Source organism: Bos mutus, chromosome 23 (genome assembly GCF_027580195.1).
Source record: "Bos mutus isolate GX-2022 chromosome 23, NWIPB_WYAK_1.1, whole genome shotgun sequence".
Taxonomy (NCBI): Eukaryota; Metazoa; Chordata; class Mammalia; order Artiodactyla; family Bovidae; genus Bos; species Bos mutus.
Genome location: NC_091639.1, coordinates 25,079,994 through 25,102,205, shown reverse-complemented (window position 1 = coordinate 25,102,205; position 22,212 = coordinate 25,079,994). Strand labels below are relative to the sequence as shown.

General features: G+C 43.5%; 1 protein-coding gene across 9 annotated transcripts; it reads left to right on the top strand.

Annotated features, from left to right (window-relative positions):
• Positions 1 to 3,711: 3,711 nt before the first annotated feature.
• Positions 3,712 to 14,372, top strand: TMEM14A (transmembrane protein 14A). 9 transcript variants are annotated; one of them, XM_070360864.1, is made up of 8 exons: positions 4,002 to 4,047; positions 4,346 to 4,469; positions 6,821 to 6,904; positions 7,561 to 7,660; positions 8,232 to 8,316; positions 10,523 to 10,624; positions 11,896 to 11,983; positions 13,567 to 13,758. In XM_070360864.1, the coding sequence occupies exons 5-8, from the start codon at positions 8,247 to 8,249 to the stop codon at positions 13,625 to 13,627; spliced, it is 321 nt and encodes a 106-aa protein (XP_070216965.1). In that variant the 5' UTR covers positions 4,002 to 4,047; positions 4,346 to 4,469; positions 6,821 to 6,904; positions 7,561 to 7,660; positions 8,232 to 8,246; the 3' UTR covers positions 13,628 to 13,758. The 9 variants fall into 9 exon arrangements, with proteins under 9 accessions (XP_070216962.1, XP_070216958.1, XP_005896907.1 ...); XM_070360861.1 differs by lacking the exon at positions 4,346 to 4,469 and having other exon boundaries at positions 3,712 to 4,047; XM_070360863.1 differs by lacking the exon at positions 4,346 to 4,469 and having other exon boundaries at positions 3,970 to 4,117.
• The last annotated feature ends 7,840 nt before the right edge of the window (positions 14,373 to 22,212 follow it).

Here is a 22,212-nt window from a genome sequence, read left to right as displayed (position 1 = left end):
TGGGATTCTCCAGGCAAGAACACTGGAGTGGGTTGCCATTTCCTTCTCCAGTGCATGAAAGTGAAAAGTGAAAATGAAGTCGCTCAGTCGTGTCGGACTCTTAGGGAACCCATGGACTGTAGCCCACCAGGTTCCTCCATTCATGGGATTTTCCAGGCAAGAGTACTGGAGTAGGGTGTCAGTCGGGAAGATCTTCTGGAGAAGGAATTGGCAACCCACTCCAGTATTCTTGCCTGGACAATCCCATGGATGGAGAAGCCTGGTAGGCTACAGTCCATGGGGTGGTCAGATACAACTGAGCAACTTCACTTTCACTCTTAATTTAATAGCAAATGGAGGTACATGTACAGTTGGATCGAAAGGGGTGGGTGGTGGTAAATAATCCACACAGAGCATCCTGTACAGTGTGTGGGAAAGACTTTGGGATTGGGCATAGTGGAGAAGGGGATGTGAAAGCACATTTGGAGATTGAATCTGGCAAGTTCAGAATGAGAGAGGTGAGAGCTTCCAAACAAGCCAAAAGTGTTGTCTTTTGGGGAAATGAAATCAGCCTCCAGTCAAAAGTATCAACAGCAACTGCTGAATTAGGGTGGGTGTCCCACATGAACAGACATGCCTTGTCCTTTGGGTGCCTTAATTATTTTATGAAACTGAGTACAGTCACTTTTCCTGATTCAGAGGCAGTGACCAAAATATCCTGTGGTTATATGATGAATTTACAGATGTCAGCAGCTGGGCTGTCACAACAAGCCTGTAGAAACAGTGGGTGGACGTTTTTGAAGAAATGGAAATGAATTCCTACAAATCTAAAAACTTGTCGTTGCTAATAAGTAAAATTCCAAGTATTCCATGTTCAAACATTTGTGTTGAGTGGATATTTAGCTTAATATCATCACATTGGACTGAGCCTCAGTGTCACGTGAGCATGAGACCAGAGCTGCAGGTCAGAGTGAATTTGACTTTTGACCGTGTTTATCCAGTTTTACCACTGCATCAAAGAGAAGGATGTCCTGAAGGCTGCAAGCAACTCAGAAAAGTATTATTGGTAAAGATGACAGAAATAATGAAAATATTCTACTGTATCTTGGGACAGAAAGAAATATGTCATCTTTTAAATATGGGAAATACCTGTTTAATCTTATTCATGTTTTCCTTTTAAAGTTTTACCTTATGTATCTTATTTATATATTTGTATTTAAAATAACCACAATGTGTCTGCTTTAGAGATAAATGGTACACATGTATTGAGATGCTTGTTCAAAATTTGTTTTACTGATGAGCAGAGAGAGGCCTAAATGATAAGTAACCACTTGGGATCTGGAAGAAGAAAAGAATCAAGGACCTGACACAGGCTTTGTCATTTGTTTAAAAATCAACAAGTCCCTTATGATGTTGGTTTCTATCAATCAGTCTCCCAAAGCCAGGATGCCCCTGGAAGAAAGGATACAAACTGAGTTTCTGCACATTTGAAAATGAGGACCAGGCTCAGGATCACAGAGCACTTACTGATGTGCAAACGTTCTTGGAGGTCCTGCATGAACAGCCCATCTGCAAGTCAGTCGGGCTCTCAGCCCTGCCCTTCTTCCCTTCACGTTCACCAGATACAACTTAGGAAACCCCGCATTACTGGGGACTGGGAGTTCTGCAAATCCAAAGGGGCCTAAGGACAGAAATCAGGAATTGGAGAACCTGGATGGGAAAAATAAGTTTCTGTGTTCACCAATCTCTAACTGAAATTTAACATTTGTTTCTATTAGGAAAATAGGAAGCAAACCAAGAAGTACTGGTACCTGTGACTGTGTCATCCCCAGGAATCACAGATATTCACATGCTACAGATACCTTAAAGTATTATATGCACCACTACTTGGAAGTTACGGTAATTATTATACCCACTCCTAGATCCCGTGATTTAATAATGAAGCACATCTTTAGCATAGATTTAAATGTTTATTACTTTAATAACTTTCCTTCTTTGGATAACTTTATTTCAATAAAACTGGCTTCCCTGGCAATCCTTGGATTGTATTTTATCTTGTACGTTTCTCCAGGAGTAGTGGCACATTGGAAGTTAAGTCTCTGCTGTGGATAATGAGCAGACAGCTTTACAAAAAAGGTAAAGGTGAATAGATTTTGCTGCACCCTCACCTTGGGCTCTAACCTTCCCATTAGATGGAGTAGGTGGCAGTTGGTGGCATGTAAGCTGAGAGGACAGTGGCCCCTTTGCCTAAGAACTTTCCTGTTCCCACATGTTGTTCACGTTGCTCTTTTTTTTAGATGAAAATACCTTGAGTAGGAATATCCTGCTTTCAGCCTCCAAGACCTCAGTGACAGGGCTGGAAGGGATCTCAGCATCATAAATCCAGGCTCTGGGGTTCAGGGGTAACTTATTTACTTGAGAAGGGGGATCATATTAGTTAAAGATATTGAGGCATCCCAAGATAATTTTTGGTTTTATTCTGGATAAAGAAAGTGTCCTGGGAGTCTTGGGAGAGAGAAAAAGGGAAGGAGGGAGGAAGGAAAAGAGAGACACACACACGTGGGTGTGCACACGCGTGGGAGAACACACACACAAGGGTGCCAGCATGCACTGGGCTAAGGATGGCATAGAAAGGGATGAGGAGAGCTGGAAGAACTCAGCACCAAACTCCAGGACACCACTTCTCCATCCACATTCCAGCGCCTGACATCAACTCTCCTATGAATCTCCCAGAACCCTGTTAACTCCCCCGGCCCACCTTAGACTTCTCAGAAGTTAGATACAGTTACACTGCTTCCTTGAAGCACTTTTAAACACAAGGAGTAGATTCAGCAAATTTCACAAGGTTTAATTTATATTCTTAGTTTTTTTTTTTTTTTACATTTTAAGTAATTCTATTATGCTTGATGAACCCTAGATGACACTTTCCTGGTGGCTTAGATGGTAAAGAATCTGCCTGCAATGCAGGTGACCTGCGTTCGATCCCTGGGTTGGGAAGATCCCCTGGAGACAGGAATGGCGACCCACTCCAGTATTCTGGCCTGGAGAATTCCATGGACAGAGGCGCTTGGCGGGCTACAGTCCATGAGTTCGAAAAGAGTCGGAGATGACAGAGTGACAGCCTAGATGACAGCCTTCTTCAAATCTGAAAAGCTATTATATAAGGAAGAGGGTTGGAGTTACTGGCCGTGGCCTGGAAGGCAAAACTGGAGTGAGATGAGAAGTTGTAGCCTGGAGTCAGGATTCACAGGTTTATCCCTGGGAATGCGTTGTTCTGGGATTAGACATGATTTAGTGCCTTTCAGTTCTGGCACTCTGTACCTGGTCCCTTCAGGTACTTAAGCCCGGCAAATCCTGGGTTTTACCAGGATGCTGGTCTCCGCACCACATCTAGATAACGTCGTAGATGGTACCATGTAATGAAGGGTGCTCGGGCTTTGAAACCAGACAAACTCGGACTCTAACCTTTGCACCTCACTTAGGAGTTGAGTCTGTGGAAAACTCCTTCGCCTCTCCGAACCTTAGCTCCCTCCGCTGAAAATAGGGTCAATCTGCTGGAGAGTATGTAAAAGGCCTGCTGGAGAAGCCCCACAAACGCCCCTTAAATGAAGGAATCTCTATACTGGTTAAAAATCTTTTGCCATCTGGAATCCCCGTTACACCCAGGTCCACGCCCAGTCTCGCTCCGTCCGGCCGGGGGCAGCAGGCTCCAGTCCCAGGATCAGGGCCAGGACCGAAAGCCGGGCCGCCGGAGCGAGTGGCCGGATCCCGAGCGAGTGACCAGGTGTGGCCGCCGCCTGAGATGCTACAGCGCCGGCACTGCAGGTGGTACAGCCAAGTAACAATCTCCGCTGCACCGGGAGGGCACCGGCCGGATACCAGCCGGGTAGGACACCGGCCGGATAGGACCCCGGCCGGATAGGACCGAGCTTCGGAGGGAGGGATGCTGAGCATGCGCGTGCGGAGGCGGGGCCGGTGCTTCCTGGAACCAGCAGCCCCGCCCAGTGCTGGGAGGTGAGCTCTCAGAGAGGGAAGCCTCTGACGGCGAGGTTAGCTTCTCGGTTCCAGGTACGAAGTTTTCCCTTAGCTGTCTCCCAACTTTTTTCTTTTCAGCCGCGGGGAGAGCTTAAGGCTGCAGGTGAGCTGTACATCTGGCTGTACCTTGAGATCTTTCTGCCCGTAATTTTCATGCAAAGGTGCAGAAATAGGCAGATAACGATGCCAAGAAACTTGGGAAGATTTTCCAGGGGGTGGAGTCTCCTCTTCCGGGGATCGCTTCTCTCCTTTTTCTGGGAAGTCCCCGAATTTCTTCCTTCCAAGGTCCTGAATCTCCTACCTGTCCTCCCTCCTCCTTTCCCGGAGCTAGGGAGAGATGGAGAAAGGGGTGGGGCCCTTGGATCATCGCAGAAATGCTTGGTAAGGTTTCAAACCTTCCCAGCACCACCCAGACTTCACTCGAAAATGTCTTTCAAGCCCCAAGGAGTTCAAAGGTAGGTAATTATTGATACTCAGCATATGGAAATGCTTTTTATATAATAGCTTAGGGAGATCTCTTAGTGGGTTCTCCAAATGTTGGAGGGCTAGGGACAAGGCAGGTCCCTGTCACCTAGTTTTGTGCGCTGAGCAGTAAATCGTTTTGCTGCATTGCACCCAAGATGCTTTCTGGCCTTTCCAAGGGGTGGGCACTGCATTCGTGATGGGAGCACGTGATGCATCGCGCACACCATCTTCATTCCCGTCCCCGCCTTGTTAACGCAGCCTCTGGCTTTCCTGTGTGATTCTGAGCAAATCAAACCGTCCTGCAACGGAAAAGGAGCGACAGGGAGAATTGCCTTTTGTTTGGATTTTCGCTGTAAACCCTTACAAGAGTTGAGAATAGATTTCTTTTGGCTCCTTAGAACAACACTCGGCTCCCTAAGGATATGAAGGGCTTTTTCCTGGCAATAGAGCTATACCGAGGGTAGGTCGGTTTCAGAGTATCTTAAGGTAGAAGTTATTCCTGAGTTTAGTCCTCAAGGACCTTGACTGGTGCAGAGGAGAGAGCTCAACGGAAGTGACTCTACATCAGGGCCCCAAGAGAGGATCAGAGAAAAAACTGGGGAGCTTTGAGGAGGGAAAGGAACCAGCCTTCCACAACAGGTGATCGACTTAAGGAAAAAACTAGATTCCTAAGTTACCACCTGATGATGAGTGATCTCTCTCATAACTTCACCTCTGTATGTAAGGATGTTTCCTCACTGTATGTTGGTCATCTTAAACTGAATATGTTGTTTCCCTGTCTCAGGAAACGGCATCCCCGCTAGTGGTCCAAGCCAGAGACTTAATCCCTTCCCTACTCCCCCCCCAACCCCACTCCCCCACTCCGGGCTTGTTGACTCAACCCCCTGACCTGTCCACCTCACTCCACTCTCATTTCTCCAGGCCAGACCACCATCATCTCTTGCTTGGCTTATTGCATCAGTCTCCCAGCCCATCTTTACCATACTCCCTTTACAGGGCTTCCAGGAGTAGTCCGGCCCTTACTCACCAGCGCCTGCTCTTTTCACACCCCTTGCACTTCTCTCCGTTTTAAAACCACACCATGCTGTCTCATGCCACTAGGCTTTTGTAGGTGTCCCTCTTCTGCGTAGGACACACTCTTCCTTGCCAGACTCCTCCCTTGCTTTACTCCTGCCGGCCTCAAGGCCCCAGCTGGGTCCCTGCTTCCTCGCAGAATGAAGCTTAGGCTGCCAGCGTGGGAGGGTGAAGCTCCTGGTTATAGGGCCTGTGCCTCTCCTCCGAGGGCTCCCTCAGGCAGCTGCGGCCTTCCCGGTGCTGCGCTGGAAGTCCTGGAAGACCAGGGCTGTGTCCATCAGTGGGGCTTTCCATCTCTTCCTGCTGCCTCCACATAGAAGACACCCAAGAGATAGTCATTGATGTAATTGAGTATACATGCAACTTATATCAGTAATATTATGGTTTGAGTCTATGAATGCCTGCATCATAAATCACCCTGCCTCAGTTGATTTCTCATTGTGCTGAAGTAGTATAGCCCTTGTTCACATCAAGCTTAAAAATGGGTGTAAGAGTGAAAGGGAGGAATCATCATTTGAGCAGCTAATATTTGTTGGGTGTTCAGTGTGTCCCAGGCATGGGTTCTGAGTACCTTACAGCGTTAACTCATTTCATCACCGCAGCAACTCTGTGAGGTAGGTATTTTTATTATCCCTGCTTTACAGATGGAGAAACTGAGATACAGAGAGATTAAGGAACGAGCCTAACATTACACGTTGGTGAAGCAAAGCATACACCGTGGAATGTGATGGGCTCCTTAAGAAAGACAGGAAGTAGGACTGGACGTGAGGTGCTCACAGGGCTGAGGGTAATAGGTCTCCAGGTGGAAGACAGTGCAATGTGGGCTAAGCCACGAGGCCAAGAAGTGCTTAACCCAGAATTCAAAACTTTCAGGAACTTCAGTCTCACTTGTACGTTCACTCTTTTGGCAGCTAACTTTGTTTTTGGAAGTACTACTGATTAGGAATGAAACTTCTCTGAGTCTGCTATCTTGGTTCTGCTGTGTGACCTCAGGGCTGCTACTTGCCTTTTCTGTGCTTTAGTTGCCTTATCTGCAAAGTGGATAATGATAGTACTTACCTCCTAGGGTCGTGGTGATAATTAAATGAGTTGATACATATAAGGCCTTACAATGGTGTCTGGCACGTGGTAACTGCTCAGGAATGACATCCTTATTATGATTTATCCATGGTTTTGGAACACACGTCCTTCCTTCTTCTATATTCAGCCCCACTGGACCACTTCTTGGGCATCAACAACCATCCTGTTTTAATTCTTCATCCCACAGACATTGAGAATTTTCCATCGTTGCCTCCTTTTCAGCGCCATCACCTCCTGTGCCTTGGGCTCCCAACCCAGACCCTTCCTCACAGTAAGTGCTAGCTTACCCTCCTTTTCCATTCTTCTGGGCGAGTTTGTTACCAGTTGCTGCAGAGAATTAAAGACCAGGTTAACCTAAATGGCAAACAGTGAGAAAATTGTGAAAATACAAAAAATTCTCATATACCATTCCTCATGTATACAAAGATAATTGTTTTTCCCAGGGAGAAAAATAGAGATGTAAAAAGATGTGCAGTCACCGCCAGGAATCTTAGAATAATAATTAAAAAGAAAAACTCTAGAGCTTATCCTGTCTATTCCCCTCACTTTGGGGGAGTTGGCCTTTTAGGGATGGGGCATGGTCCAGGGTCCAGCAGCCACTAGTGACCAGAGGCCATGTGTCCAGCCTGTAGCCAGCACTCCTTCTTTTACGTCTTGGAGAATTCCAGGCAGGATTTCCATGGAGTTTCTTCGAACTTTTCACCCATGGGTGTTTCAGCTGCTTCTGTGAGGCCTGCAGGATCTCACGGTCACTCAGTTAACTTCCTGTCAGGGCTGCATTGCATTGCATCCTTCAGTGGTTTCCCATGGACCAAGTGTGGGTGTCTCTGCCACCACAGGAGAACTGTCTCACAACAAAGCAAAGAGCACGTTGAAAGGGAATCAGTCAACAAGCACACGTCCTTGTTACCCCTTTCCTGTTCTTAGGTGTGAAGAGGAGCGGGTACAAAAAAGAAAGAATTACAAGATAGAGTTAAGGTCAGGGATGTTAGAAGAGCAGACGCTCCAGACCAGGTGGACGGTGCAGGTGGGAGTGGTTAAGGGGGTTAGGGATGTGGCTGGGAAGGGGCGTGGTTAAGGAGGCTAGGGGTGTGGCTAGAAGGGGCGTGGTTAAGGTGGTTAGGGGTGTGGTTGAGATGGGGCGTGGTTAAGGAGGTTAGGGGTGTGGCTGAGAAGGAAAGTAGGTTCAGAGGGAGATGGTGCGTAGAGAATGTTGGTCGGGGAGAAGGGGGCAAGTTCCAGGCACGGGAGTGCAAAGTGAACATGGCAGGGTCACTGCCCCGCTAGGAGACCAGGCTAACCAGAGCAGAAGTCTTGCTGGGGAGTGGGAAAGGCGTCCCCAACTGAGAGGACAGCAAGTTTTGGCAGACAGGAAAGGAAAATCAGCCTCAGGTGTCTCCCTGAGTGATCTTGAAAGTGATGAGGGTGAGGGGGACGGCGGCTGAGTGTTGGGAGAGGGGGAAGATCCAGCTGCCCTTTTCTTAGTGAACTAGAGAAATTAATTTATATAATTCTGTGGAATGCACATCATTTTTACATACATTTGCTCCCCCAGACTCTTTTTATTTGTAAAATATGTCCCTTCCCCCTTGCTTTAGACTTGAACCTTGCCAATGGACCTGATTGGTTTTGGTTATGCAGCCCTGGTGACGTTCGGAAGCATTTTGGGATATAAGCGGAGAGGTGAGGCCAAACCAGATTTTTCATCAAAAGGACCTGGTGGGAGGTTGTGCTGGGATCATCTGAGGAGTCTATAATATAAATAGGACATGAAGTCCTCAGGTGGCTGAGGACCAGCATGTGGTGGGAGGATTCGGGGAAGGAGGCGGGTTCCCTGCGGCTGGGTGAACAGAGCCTGTCGTTCCAGAGCCTGGGCGTCTGGGTCTCCCTTCATCTGTTAATATCAGTTGCATAATTGACCTAAACTCCTCAGGGCTACTCACTTATTATCAGATGAGTTTGTTTTTTTGTTACATACTCATAGTGTCAAAAGGGCTTCCCTTGTGGCTCAGGCTGGTAAAGAATCTGCCTGCAATGTGGGAGACCTAGGTTCGATCCCTGGGTTGGGAAGATACCCTGGAGAAGGGAACAGCTACCCACTCCACTTTTCTGGCCTAGAGAATTCCATGGACTGTATAGTCCATGGGGTCGCAAAAGTGTCAAAAAACAGAATTATGTTGATATTGTGTGTTGCAACAGAAAATTTGTTCAATACTTAGATATAATATCTGAAGTAGTCTCTTCATCTCTGTCCCAAGATGGAGAAAACACCCAGTTGATAAAAGACTTTCATGGAGAAAAAATGAAAGGCCAAGTTTTCTATTTTAGTTTGTTTAAGGTAAATGCATTTATATAATCACAGTGTCCCAAATTTCTCTTTCTTATTTTTGTAAGAAATTCATAAAATGAAGTTATATTTTGAAGACTGTTTTATTAGTGACATTGGAGGACTTGAATTTCAGGTCTATATGGTTTTGAAAGTTACTTCTTTTAGTGATTTTTTGCTGTTGCTGCTGCTAAGTCGCTTCAGTTGTGTCTGACTCTGTGCGACCCCATAGATGGCAGCCCACGAGGCTCCCCCGTCCCTGGGATTCTCCAGGCAAGAATACTGGAGTGGGGTGCCATTTCCATCTCCAGTGCATGAAAGTGAAAAGTGAAAGTGAAGTCGCTCAGTCGTGCCCGACTCCTAGCGACCCCATGGACTTCAGCCCACCAGGCCCCTCTGTCCATGGGATTTTCCAGGCAAGGATACTGAAGTGGGTTGCTATTGACTTCTCCGAGTGATTTTTTGAGGTGTGGGTGAAAAAGAGAGCTTGTGTGTGTGTGTGTGTTGGGGTTGCTGGAGGGTGTGGCAGGAGAGGGTTACTTTAGTTATAAGACATCTTCCACTTGTTGCCTGAAGAATTAAGCTAGAACCTAGTGCATGTGGCTTCGGTTTCTGGATGGGTGTGTGTGTGTGTATGTGCATTGCTGTAATGGTTCTTAACCCTGCTGCAATCTGAATTTTCTGTAGATGTTTTAAAAAACAGAGATGCCTTGTAACTGAATCACTTTGCTGTACATCAGTAACTAATACAGCACTGTAAATCAATTATATTTCAATAAAAACAAATGATACATTGAAATCTCTCTCCCCCAAAAAAACCCCAGAGGTGCCTTGACCCTAGAGATTCCAATCTGATAGATTCTAAATAGAGTGAGTGCCTTGAAGTGGGGACTATATGTCTTAGTCACAGTATCACTGGTATGTACCCTCTTGCTCCCTACCCCGGGCAGAGGAAGTCCTCTCTGTCTGTCCCAGTGCCCCGGGGCAACACTGGGCGGGTACTGGGTGGGGAAGGGGATGGGTTGGCAGCTGGTTAGCTGAATCAGAGACCGGGTTTTTCCTGTTACTCATTGTGGTCCTGATCCACCCCTGAGTCGTGATGTGTTAAGGCTGGAAGCTTTGTTAATTATTCAGGACAGAACCACTGCTTGGTTTGCATAGGACCCCCTCTACCTCCATGAGTTGAAAACATCATTTATCTTATTTTTATCATCACAACCTGAGAGTGAAATAATAGAGGCAAAGAGAATAGGGGGAATAAAAGAGGGGCATAAAGAAGTTAGATAATTGTCTAAGATCATGCAGTTGCCATTGGAAGCGCTACTCCAAGGCAGGCTTTATCTCCACACCCATCCCTCCCATTGCTGTGTACTTGGGGTTCTGCATGAAGCAGTCATTTCTTAGAAACTGTCCATGGATAGCTGATACATGATTTGGCAGTTACAGTGCCCAAGAAGAAACACATTTTTTCCACGTGTTGCATATATCACACATTAAGTGATAAAGGCATGTCTTCATTTGCGGATTTTCTATCTGAACCCTTACTTTTTTTTCCCCCTCCAGGTGGTGTTCTGTCTCTGATTGCTGGTCTTTTTGTTGGATTTTTGGCTGGCTATGGAGCTTACCGTGTCTCCAATGACAAGCGAGATGTAAAGCTGTCACTGTGTAAGGCGTTTTTTCCCTGGTTATGCAGAATCAAAGCTTGGGGGTAGCTTTTTAATACCCAGCCCAGGTGTCCTAGGAAATACTGGTGAGTTGGCAGGTGGCAAAATGCTTGTGTGGAGATGGAACGCTATTCTTGTTCCTTTCTACACAGACCCGATCAAAAGTAATGACGTTGCTGCCAGGACTCAGAAGAATATTTCTATAAAGTTTGTTACTAGGAAGAGAAAATAAAATTAGAAAAAATGAGGAGTTAGGTCTGAATTTTCTGCTAACCCTCCTAAATGCACGTTAGCATGGTTTTTATTATTGTGAAAATATCTAAAAAGAGACAGTCTTGGATTGTTTTATTGAATTTACAAACTGCTTTTAGATCCCACTTTGCCTTAAGATTGAACCTAGAAAAGCAAGGCTGGGCTCCCCTGACTGTCCAGTGATTAAGACTTTGCCTTCTAAGGCAGGGGGTGTAGGTCTGAACTTCTGGTAGTGGCACTAGATCCCACATGCTGCAACTAAGACCTCGCACAGCCAAATAAATAAATATTTTTAAAAATGATACACATATATTGGGCATTTTATTCATATGCACTTAAACAGTTAATGTACTTTATTGCCAGTCATGTTGATTTGTGTATCAGCAAGTGATTTTGCCTTTAAAGTTGTTCTTAAATTGTGGTATCAATGGCCTAGTCTCTTACATAATCTCTCATCATAGTGGTTCAGCTCCTAAAAGGCTGGTGTGTGCTTCTGAATTTGTATTATTATTAGACTGTTGTTATATATTTCGTCTCCAAGCATTCATTTTTTTGAAAATGAAATGCTACAAAATAAAGTCAGCCTTTTCCTACTATTATTTTATTAATCAGGTCTTACTTTAAAGATTCACTTTAGAAACTGATTCTTTTCCTTCCATTTATTGGAAGTCTCCTGTGAGTCTAGGCATACTGCCTAGTATTCCCAAGGAAACTTGGAAAAGATACAGTCCTGGCCTTCCCAGGAGTGTTCTATAAATAGAAATTTAAGTTAGAAAAACACACTTTTTCTTTTCAAGATATTTCAGTAATGGATTTTAACATGCTTGTTTACTCAGAAACCTTTTTGATTAGCTAATTTATAAAGTATTTTGACAGAACACTTTATCTTTTCAAGAACATAGCAACTCAGTACCAACACATAATCATTGTTATATTAGAAAGCTGAAATCAAATCCGTCTGTTTCACAAGCAAGTACTGATAACATGTTTGAGGGGTTCATACACTGGTCTGTTTTTTAGTTACAGCTTTCTTCCTGGCCACCATAATGGGGGTGAGATTTAAGAGGTCCAAGAAAATCATGCCAGCTGGACTGGTTGCAGGTTTAAGGTAAGAAAAACCTATTTTGATCTATTCTTTCCTCTGCTGTCATTTTGAAGTGCTGAATTTTGAGCAGAAGTCAGTTTTAACTTGAAAGGTCAAAGTAATTTTTATTACAGTCAGCATGACTATAAAACCTTCAAACATCATCCGTTCTGGAGAAGGCAATGGCAACCCACTCCAGTACTCTTGCCTGGAAAATCCCATGGGCAGAGGAGCCTGGTAGGCTGCAGTCCATGGGGTCACAAAGAGTTGGACACGACTGAGCTACTTCACTTTCGCTTTTCACTTTCATTCATTGGAGAAGGAAATGGCAACCCATTCCAGTGTTCTTGCCTGAAGAATCCCAGGGACAGGGGAGCCTGGTGGGCTGCCATCTGTGGGGTCGCACAGAGTCGGACACGACTGAAGCGACTTAGCAGCAGCAGCCGCAGCATCCATTCAATCAGTTGCTGACATTTATGTGCCTGGGAATGTTTTTATCAAATACACTTAGTGTTGCTATAGTATCTGATCACATGTACACAATTACCTTTTTTCAGAATAAAGAATTAAAATCAGCCTCATTTTTTCTCAGGATTTACCTGTCTGAGACAGTAAGTGTATTCATTTAAATCTGATCTCTCTCTTAGAGAGTTCAACAGTGACAGTCTCTCACAGTTACTTTGAGTTTTTAAGGGAGAAAACTTAATATTTTTAAAAAAGATAAACAGGGAGCTTCACATTTCTCTTAATCTCAGTAATTCTTTCCATGAGATTAAGCACATTCCCAAGTAAAAATTTGTGCATAACATTTTAAATTCTTCTTGGAAGCTGCATTTATATGTTGAAAGCTATCAATGTGTTCATTTTCTTTGATGTAGGTTTTCACTTTTGGCAATTTATGCTAAAAAAATAATGAGATATATCCAAAGACTGATGTCTATTGCAACTCTGTGTCTAGTTGAAGATATGATGAACTGAAAAATTAGAAGCAGCTTGAAAATTAACCAGTAAGGAAATGGTTCAATAATTGTTTTGTCCACTTAGTGGAATATTGAGCAAGCATTGCATCTCATATTTTCAAAAACCATTTAGTGATGTTTGAAAATATTAATGACAAAATAGGAGATGAAAACAGAATAAACAACCAAATATAGTGTGATCTCAATTTTTTGGAAGTCTGTGTATAGAAAAACAAGATAGGAAGGAAATACTTCAAATACTTCATGTTAGTAATCTCTAGGTGGTAATGGAATGAGAAGTTTTCTGCTTTCTACTTTTCAATCGAATTTTCTAGCATGGCTAGATACAATGTTTATGATTTGGAAACAAAAGTGTGATTATACAGGCCTGATTTCTAATGAGGGTCCCGTTCTAATGATGGTACTTGGTGGTGGAAAGTCAAAGTAGGGTTTACAGGTTAAAAAGACAAGACTCCAAGCTTGGAAAGTAGCTGAGATTGTAATAATAACACAAAATTGCCCCTTGCTGAGTTTTTCAAGCTCCTTGCCTTTACTATCTATTGAAAATTTTGTTTCCTAACATTTCTCTTATGAAAGTTCAGCCCAAATTCTCAGAACATTAAATTCTGATTTTTCTCCTTCACTTAGTGAACATTTTTTAAGTGGCCAGTTCAGTCACATCTGGGAAGTTCAAGTACAGGGATCCTGAGAGCATCTCTGGCCCAGGGAGTAGCAGCAGAGCCGCACCCTGGAAGCCAGGGTCTCGTACCACACAGGTTAGGTGGGCATGTGGGCCTTCTCTCGCCTCCTGAGTCACCTCCCCTGGCCTGTCTTGTTTTAATCCAGCCTCTTGATGATCCTGAGACTTGTCTTACTGCTGCTTTGAGAAGCCAGAGAAAGTGAAAACTAAATCTGAGTTGTTCTGCTCTAATGGCCAGAAGCCTACTGTTTGTACTGAAAAGATAAATTCCAGTGTGGAATGTTCAGTGTGGTCTTATTTTATGTTGGAAACTACCCAAGAAACACTGTCGCCTCTAATATGGACACTAGTTTGAGGGATTTTTGTTTTTTTTTTAATAAATAGTTTAACCGTTTTCTAATTGTTAGATTCTGATTTCATTAAAGATATTTTAATGAAATTGTGATGTACATCATAAATTGTGATGTACTCTTTGATTTTCTATGTCATGTTTTATAGATGGTGGTTCCAAATACTCATGTCTGGAGTAAGTTTAAACTATAAACTATAACTTATCAGATGATAGAATGCCCTAAGCGGGCTTCATAGAATGCTCTTGTATCTATTTGTCATTTGTGTTATATTCGATTTTTTTCCCCATTTTAATTGTATTTCTGCCAGTGGTTTTTTTTTTCTTTAATAAACTTCATCCCCAGCACACTCTGTACAAATATTATGTATTCAGTATTCAAATAAAAGACCTGTTTTAAGCCTGTTTCTCTCATTTTAAAGTCTTCTCTATATCCTTATCATCTTTGATAGTATTTTTCCCAAGGATTCTATTTTACTCCCTTTATAATAACAGAAAATAAATAAAAGTTTAAATGTTTACAATTTGGAATAATAAAAAATATTAAGAAAATATACTGATACATGGCTCCCTGATTGTCATTCCTTAATATTTTATGTTAAATAGTGTTAAACCACTGAGGACATCAGATCACCCTCATTCTATACTGTGAAGATCAACTACAATTAATTAACTACCATTCTCAAAACCAACAGCAAGAAACATCTCTATTTCCAGGGAATCCTGCCATTTTCAGAAGACAAGACAGATGCAAAGATGAAAAAAAAAATCTGTCTTCCCCTTATTCACTTACAAAATATTTTCAATATTATTGCATAAGTTATAGGAACTCATTGCAGACAAATCAGAAAATATGGACAAGCTAAAAACATCTGTCCTCCTTACCGGCCTTTTTTCTCAGATTGAGCAGGTGTTTAACAGATGTGCATTTTTCCTTGTGGCTATGTCTTAATGAGTAGAAACATGGCATTCGCAAGGTAGAAATTGGGTACTTAATTACGTTTAAAAAGAATCCTGTGTGAGAGTGGCTTGTGTGTGAGGGTGTCTCTTCTTTTTTCCCCTCTAATCTTTGTTTTCACAAAATAAGTTCTCTTTCACACTACTACATATAAAATAGGTAACCAACAAATACCTACTGTATAGCACAGGGAACTATATTCAGTATTTTGTAATAATCTGTGATGGAAAATAATCTAAAAAAAGACGATAACTGAATAACTTTGCTGTATACCTGAAACTAACACAGCATTGTAAATCAACTATATTTCAGTAAGTTTTTTAAGAAAAACAATACAACTCCAAATAAGTTATCTCTGGGTCTGCTCGTGATGCCCAGTATTAAGGCTTTCTCTCCACCTCCTCTTCTTCTGTGTCCCAAAACTTTCTCATTTCAGACAGTTGGTGGTGGGGATCCCCCTCTTTCTCTTTCACATATTTTCACCAGCAAAAGAAAAAAAGGGGAGCAGGGAGGAGTTGACATAGTCACCTTGGTGCTCTTCTACAATCCTTCGTTTGATTCTTGGGAAGCCCAGAGACATTAAGTGATTTTCCTAAAGTCCCTAAGCTAAAGGGTGGGAAGGACCAGAGCTGTGATCTCTTCTCTCCAAGCCCACCACCTTCTGGATACTCTCATCTTAGCAAATGTCTAATTTGTATTTAACTACTTTTGATAGGAAGAAGCCATGTTCCAAAATTAATAACAAATACAAGAATACAGATAGGGGTAACCAAAATAAACCAAAGCTTCCCCCAAAGCATTTTCCCCTAAATTTAAAGATTACCTGTGACTTTTATGAAGTGTGATTTGGAAAAAAAAAAAAAAAAAAGCATATGTTCCTGATTTCAATTTCTCCTAAAATTTCTCATGTCAGGAACTGCAGGCTAATTTTTTGCTGTCTGGTTTGGCAAGACTCCAGAAGCTCCCAGAGTGGAGCCCAGTCTAAAATTCCAATGAGGCCATTCTTGTTACCTTGTTAGGCCTTACGGGCAGCTGGGGAAGAGGGGAGAGGGCAGCTGTGAACCCCGCCAGGCCCAGGGGTGCACAGTCTGGGTGGGGCCATGAAACATTCTGGGATGCATCAAAAGTCCAAATAGACACCGTCAAAAGAATTTTCTGGTATATTAAGATTGAGTTTCTCCAGATCACCCAGAAAAGTTTTCCCAGCAGAACTTTGTTTTACAAAAATGGTGTGTTTTTCTCAAGTTTTCAATGTGCTTACAGGCTTACTATATGAGGGCTTACTATCTGCAGGGGCTCCAAAGATAAAGTGCAGCTGTTTTGGCAAAGTTGTGTATGCTAGAGCATGATGATTCAACTTCTGAAAATTTGCTATGACACATTGTAAGGGAAATTTGAGCACAGAAGAAGAATATTGACTAGGAACTTTCTTCTAACCCTGGCCGGCTCGGATGGTACCAACGCTGAAAATAAAAACCATAAGGAAATCAGAAGACCCAGGAAGAGCATCACATAGCTCAGATTTGGCCCTTCCCCGATTTGAAAAAATTAGGTCATCAGAAGAAGAAATGACAAGTTAAACGCTATTTTTTATACTAAGTATTTTTTTTATTGTTCCTTAACATTAAGAAACAGTTGCCTGTTTCTTAACATTGTTGAGACACAGTTAAACACAGTACTTGGCTGATAAGAATGAGATGAAAAGCATTGTGTCCCTTTTTTCCTTCCCTCCCTCCCTTCCTTCCTTTGTTAAAATCACCGTTTGCACCACCTTGGATAAGCTCAGTATCAACAATCAGTTACCACAGACTTTGGGCACTTATTTAAAAACACTGAGTCATTCATTCACAGCTCAACATTTAAAGAATAAGTGGTAAAAACTGCTTTTTGTTTGGGTATCATATAAAGAGTTTTCTACAACTGCTCCCTAAGTAAGTGCCTAATAACCCCCTGAGATCAAAGTAATTTTCTTATGCTGTTATTTTTTTTTTTTTTGGTCGCATTGCAGCACGTGGGATCTTAGCTCCCAACAGAGATTGAACCCATGTCCTCTGCACTGGGAGCACAAAAGCGCGGAATCTCAACCACTGGATTGCCAGGGAATTCTCGGCCCCCATCCTTTGAATACATTTACAATTCATTTATTTTACAAGTTTTACAAATTATACCAGCATACTTATCCATGAAACTCCAGAAAGCTAACGAGTCTAGTTGAGTTGGCAAATCCACACTCTGACTGGTTTTTCAGTTTTCTCTTCATCCTTTTTCTGGTGCAGAAGCAGATGAGTTTTTTCTTCTTCAGTTCAAGCTATGCTTTCAAATAGCTACAGTGTGAAATTGTACCTCCCAAAATACTGTATCATCTGGCAAAAGCTTATGGAAGAAAGCCAGACGTTGGATTCTCACTTCATTTAGAATAAGATCCAAATTCCTTGACAGGACTGAAGGAGCGTGTCATCTGCCATCTGTCGCCCCTTCTCATTCTACAGGTGGCTCAGATGGTAAAGAATCTGCCTGCAGTGCAAGATACCCGGGTTCAATCCCTGGGTCGGGAAGACCCTCTGGAGAAGGATATGGCTAAACCCACTCCAGTATTCTTGCCTGGGGAATTCTATAGACAAAGGAGTCTGGCGGGCTACAGCCCACGGGGTCACAAAGAGTCGGACATAACTGAGCAACTAACACTTTCTTTCTTTCTCAGGCCGGAAGCCACCCACACCCTCCAGTCATGCCTCCTTTGGCTTGGGGTACCAGACACTGCTTCCCACTCCAGGGCTTTGAAAATTCTGGTGTGTCCATCTGGAACCGTCTTGCCCAACTCCTTGCATGTCTGCTTCTTTCTTACATTGTGTCTCAGTTTAAATGTCACTTCCCCAGAGTGGCCTTCCCTCATCACCCACCTAAAGTAGAGCTCTCCGGCCTTCCCTGGTGCTCCAGTGGCTGAGACTCCACGTTCCCAATGTAGGGGGCCTGGGTTTGATTCCTGGTCAGGGAACTAGATCCCACATGCCACAACTAAGACCCAGAACAGCCAAATAAATAAATACATAATAACAAAAAAATAAAAATACAAGTAGGGCTCTCACTGGGCAAAGAGTACAAACTTTCAATTATAGGATAAATAAGTTCTGAGGATCTGATGTGTAATGGTGACCCTAGTTGGTAACATGTGTGTTAGTTGCTCAGTCATGTCTGACTCTCTGCGGCCCCGTGGACTATAGCCCGCCAGGTTCCTCTGTCCATGAAATTCTCTAGGCGAGAATACTGGAGTGGGTTGCCATTTCCTTCTCCGTGGTAACATTATATTGTATTTTTAAAAAGTAAATACGTAAGGTGATGATGGATGTATTAATTTGGTGGGGGCAACTGTTTCATGATGTATATCAAACATTTTAAAAATATTGTACAATTTCATTTGTCAATTATACTTTGTTAAAGCAGGAAAAGATAAAGCAGAGCTCTGCCCTCTCCTCCCCCTGCAACTCGTCTCTGGGACAGAGTCTGTTTGATTTGCTTCACATCCCTATCATGCGGCTCTTGGGTCTCATCCAGGTTGCCCTGCCACACACTGCATTTCTGCCCAACGTCAGACACTGGAGCCTTTTCAGAGCCTTATTCACAAGCCTGAGCTCCGGATGGGGGAGGGCTGTCACTGATAACGTGTTATTTATTTTGTGAAAATTCTGACCTTTTGAAATGAAGCAGGATTGGATGGGATCAGTGTGACAGCATGTTGGCAAGGAAGGCGTGTGAATCACGAAACTAAGAAAATGAGCGGTATGGACAACATGAATGCTGGAGTGATGGAGGGCGGGGGTCTGGCAGAAAGTTGCTGATAGAAGAGGAGACGGGGCCTGGATTTTCAGTGAAGAAATCAAAGAGGATAGATATGAGGCAAGACTTTTGAACTGTTAGAACTAATATGGTGATTAGTTCTTTCGGTAAGAAACCAAAGCTCAAGACTTTGGAGAGACGTCAAGTCAGCGCAAAGACTACTTGAGTTTTGGAAGTGACAGCAAAGAGGGAAGGAAATACCAACGGGAAAACCAGCCAGGGATGAAAGAGGACTTTTTTGGATTTGTTTTGAAGTGCTTGTTGTTGCTGTTGGTTTTGAGGGCTGGAGATATAGATGGATAAGGGGAGCAGGACAGGAGAGACCAAAGCCTGACTGTAATTAGACGACAACTTCCCAGGAGAGAGAGGCAGCCTGGGGGGAAGAGAGGAATTGTCCAGAATGACCATCACAGGATAGATTTGTGGGGTTTTACTTGCCTCCTTTAGTTTTAGCATCATATTCGGGGGTATAATTACCATATAATAAACAGCACATAATTTAAGTGTACAACTGGATACGTGTGTGTGTTAGTCACTCAGTCGAGTCCAACTCTTTGTGACTCATGGACTGTAGCCTGCCAGGCTTTTCTGTCCATGAAATTCTCCAGGCAAGAATACTGGAGTGGATTGCCATTCCCTTCTCCCAGGGGTCTTCCTGACCCAGGGATCCAACCCTGGTCTCCTGCCTTGCAGGCAGATTCTTTACCATCTGAGCTACCAGGGAAGTCCAAGAGTTGACAGGTATAAACCCACGAAAGAATCATAGTCAATATGGTCTGTCCTCTGCCCTTGGACTCTTCCCCCTGCTCCTCCCCCACTACATGTTATTTTCTCGTCAAGATAAACTAGTTTGCATTTTCCAGAATTATATATAAATAGAATCATACAAGTGTTTTGGGGTTTTTTTTTTTTTTTTTTGGTCTAGTTTCTTCCACTCAGTGTATCATTTTGAAATCCGACTATGTTGTTGGGTGTATTCATTCTTGTTTATTGCAAAGTAGTTGTGTTAGCTTTCTGTGGCCACTGTAACAGATGACCACACACTGGGTGGCTTTAAACAACAGAAATTTATTCCCTCTGGAGGCCTGAAATCAAGGTGTGGACAAGGTTGGTTCCTTTTGAAGGCTCTGAGGAAGAATCTGTTCCGTGATGCTCTTCTAGCTCCTGTCGCTGCCAGTAGTCCTTGGGGTTCCTTGGCTTGTGGAAGCATCACTCTGATCTGTATCATAGAAACGGAGGAAGGAAAAGGACATGGAACAGAAGGACTGATGGAAGAAGGTGAAGAGATGAGGGCATAAGAAAAGTGTCAAGGGGAAGAGAGGAGAACGCTCCAACTTAGCCTTCCATCAGCAGTTTTAGTTTCTCTTGGGAGCAGTTTATGTGGATTTATGATTTTTTTAAATTTTTATTTATTTATTTTAATTGGAGGATAATTACAATATTGTGATGGTTTTTGCTGTACATCAACACAAATCAGCCACAGGTATACATGTGTTCCCCTCCCATCCTGAACCCCCTCCCACCTCCCTCCCCACCCTACCCCTCTGGGTTGTCCCAGAGCACAGGCTTCAGAAAAAGCAATTTTTCTATTCCAGCAAGCAGATTACTCTTAACTGAAGAGGCCCCACCTACTCTGAGCAGTGAGTATGGCGGATGCCATGGCTGAACACTAGGTGGCGCACTTGCACTCCCTGGGGTCTGGCATCCTAGGGCTTTAGGAAACTGTGGCTGTGACACCCGATTCTCCTGTTCTTGGGTGACTTCCCACAATTACAAATAAAACTGAGCCTTTTCCTTTCTGTCCTGGATCTCAGACAGAGATCTTTCCTAGATCTCTATTATTCCACTCATCTGCCTTTTGCGGCGCAAACCTTCTCAACAGGGCTGTCAGTGGCTGCCATCTCTATATCAAACTTCCCATGGGAACCTGCCCCCCACCCCCACCCCACGGTCAGACGTCTGTCTCAGCACCCTGCTGCCGTCTTCAGTCTCCAGCTGTGTGATGCCACACTTCCCTGCCTCACAGATGCCTCCTCCTCAGATTCCTTGGCTGGCCCCTTCCCTTCTAGGCCGTCTCCTCAATCAATCACTGTCCTTAGAGCTATGACTTCCGATGCCAGGTCATAGATATTTGCTGTTTCCGTCTTGGTCTCTCCTGGACTGCTTACTCTGGGGGAAGTTAGTGGATCCATCAGGAGGACACTCAAGCAGCCCCGTGAAGAGGTGGACAAGGAGGTCTTCTACAGTAGCTGTGAGAGTCAACCATGTTGGCAGTGGATCCCTCATCCCCAGTCAAGCTTTCAGATGAGTGCAGACCCTGCTGAGGGCTTGACTACAGCCTCCTGGGAGATCCCAACCCAGAACAACCCAACTAAGTTGCTCCCAGATCCCTGACCCTCGTAAATTGTCTCGGGTAATAACTGGTCAGCTTGACTTCACTAAACTTTGGGGTGATTTGTTATGTAGCGGGAGATAACAGATACACCCATGCCTACCTCTCTGACCTCATCTTTCATAGTTTCTCACCATGCCTCCCACCATGCTTGCCTGCCTGCTGTGCCTGAAGTCCACCAAAGTTCTTCCTGACCAAGGCCCTGGTCCCTCTTGTTCAGATCCTATTACCCTGGGTCTTCTCATGCTGGCTTTTTCCAGTCAGTAAGGTCTTAGTCTGCTCTGACCACTCCTTTAGAGTTAACCATTGCCCCATCACCATCCATCACATTGCTCTTTTATTTTCCTTATATAATAGCATTCATCATTAAGCATAATTAACCTTTAAAATTGATTTATTTATTCATTATCTGAGCAGGAAAATGCTCATGTACCATTGCATCTTCTGTGCCTTGAAAAATGAAAGAAACAAAATAGATGCTCAGTAAACATTCACTAAATAAAACAGTGAATAAAAGCTTTTAAATATGTTTTATTGGAACCATAATCTTTAAGAGGATTTTATCAATTTCTGAGTCAAAGTCTAAATTTTTTTAAATGGGGTATGTTTGTCTGGCCTGTTGCCTTAGAATGTTGCAACTATGTTGAAAGCTTCAAAGGACAACATATTCAAACACAGCTGTAGAGTGCAGAGGGGAGGTGAGCAAAGACTGTGGGGATCACAATCAACACAGGTTAACCTTGTGCTGACACACGTGTCCAGGCAGCTCTGGTTGGAAGAATGTTTCAATACAGATTTGTTCTTTCAGAAGATTTTGGAAAATTGACAAGTTGCTATATATAATGGGCTTCCCTGATGGCTCAGATGGTAAAGAACCTCCTGCAATGCAGAAGACCAGGGTTTGATCACCTGGTCGGGAAGATCCCCTGGAGAAGGAAATGGCAACTCACTCCAGTATTCTTGCCTGGAGAATCCCATGGACAGAGGAGCCTGGTGGGCTACAGTCCATGTGGTTGCAAAGAGCTGGACACGACTGAGCTATGAACTCAACACTATATATA

Excerpts from the sequence above, each read along its gene's own strand:
- TMEM14A (XM_070360861.1), top strand. The coding sequence starts at position 8,247 with ATGGACCTGATTGGTTTTGGTTATGCAGCCCTGGTGACGTTCGGAAGC. Across the intron at positions 8,317-10,522 it reads TTTGGGATATAAGCGGAGAG|GTGGTGTTCTGTCTCTGATT; the intron begins GTGAGGCCAAAC and ends TTCCCCCTCCAG. Across the intron at positions 10,625-11,895 it reads AGATGTAAAGCTGTCACTGT|TTACAGCTTTCTTCCTGGCC; the intron begins GTAAGGCGTTTT and ends TCTGTTTTTTAG.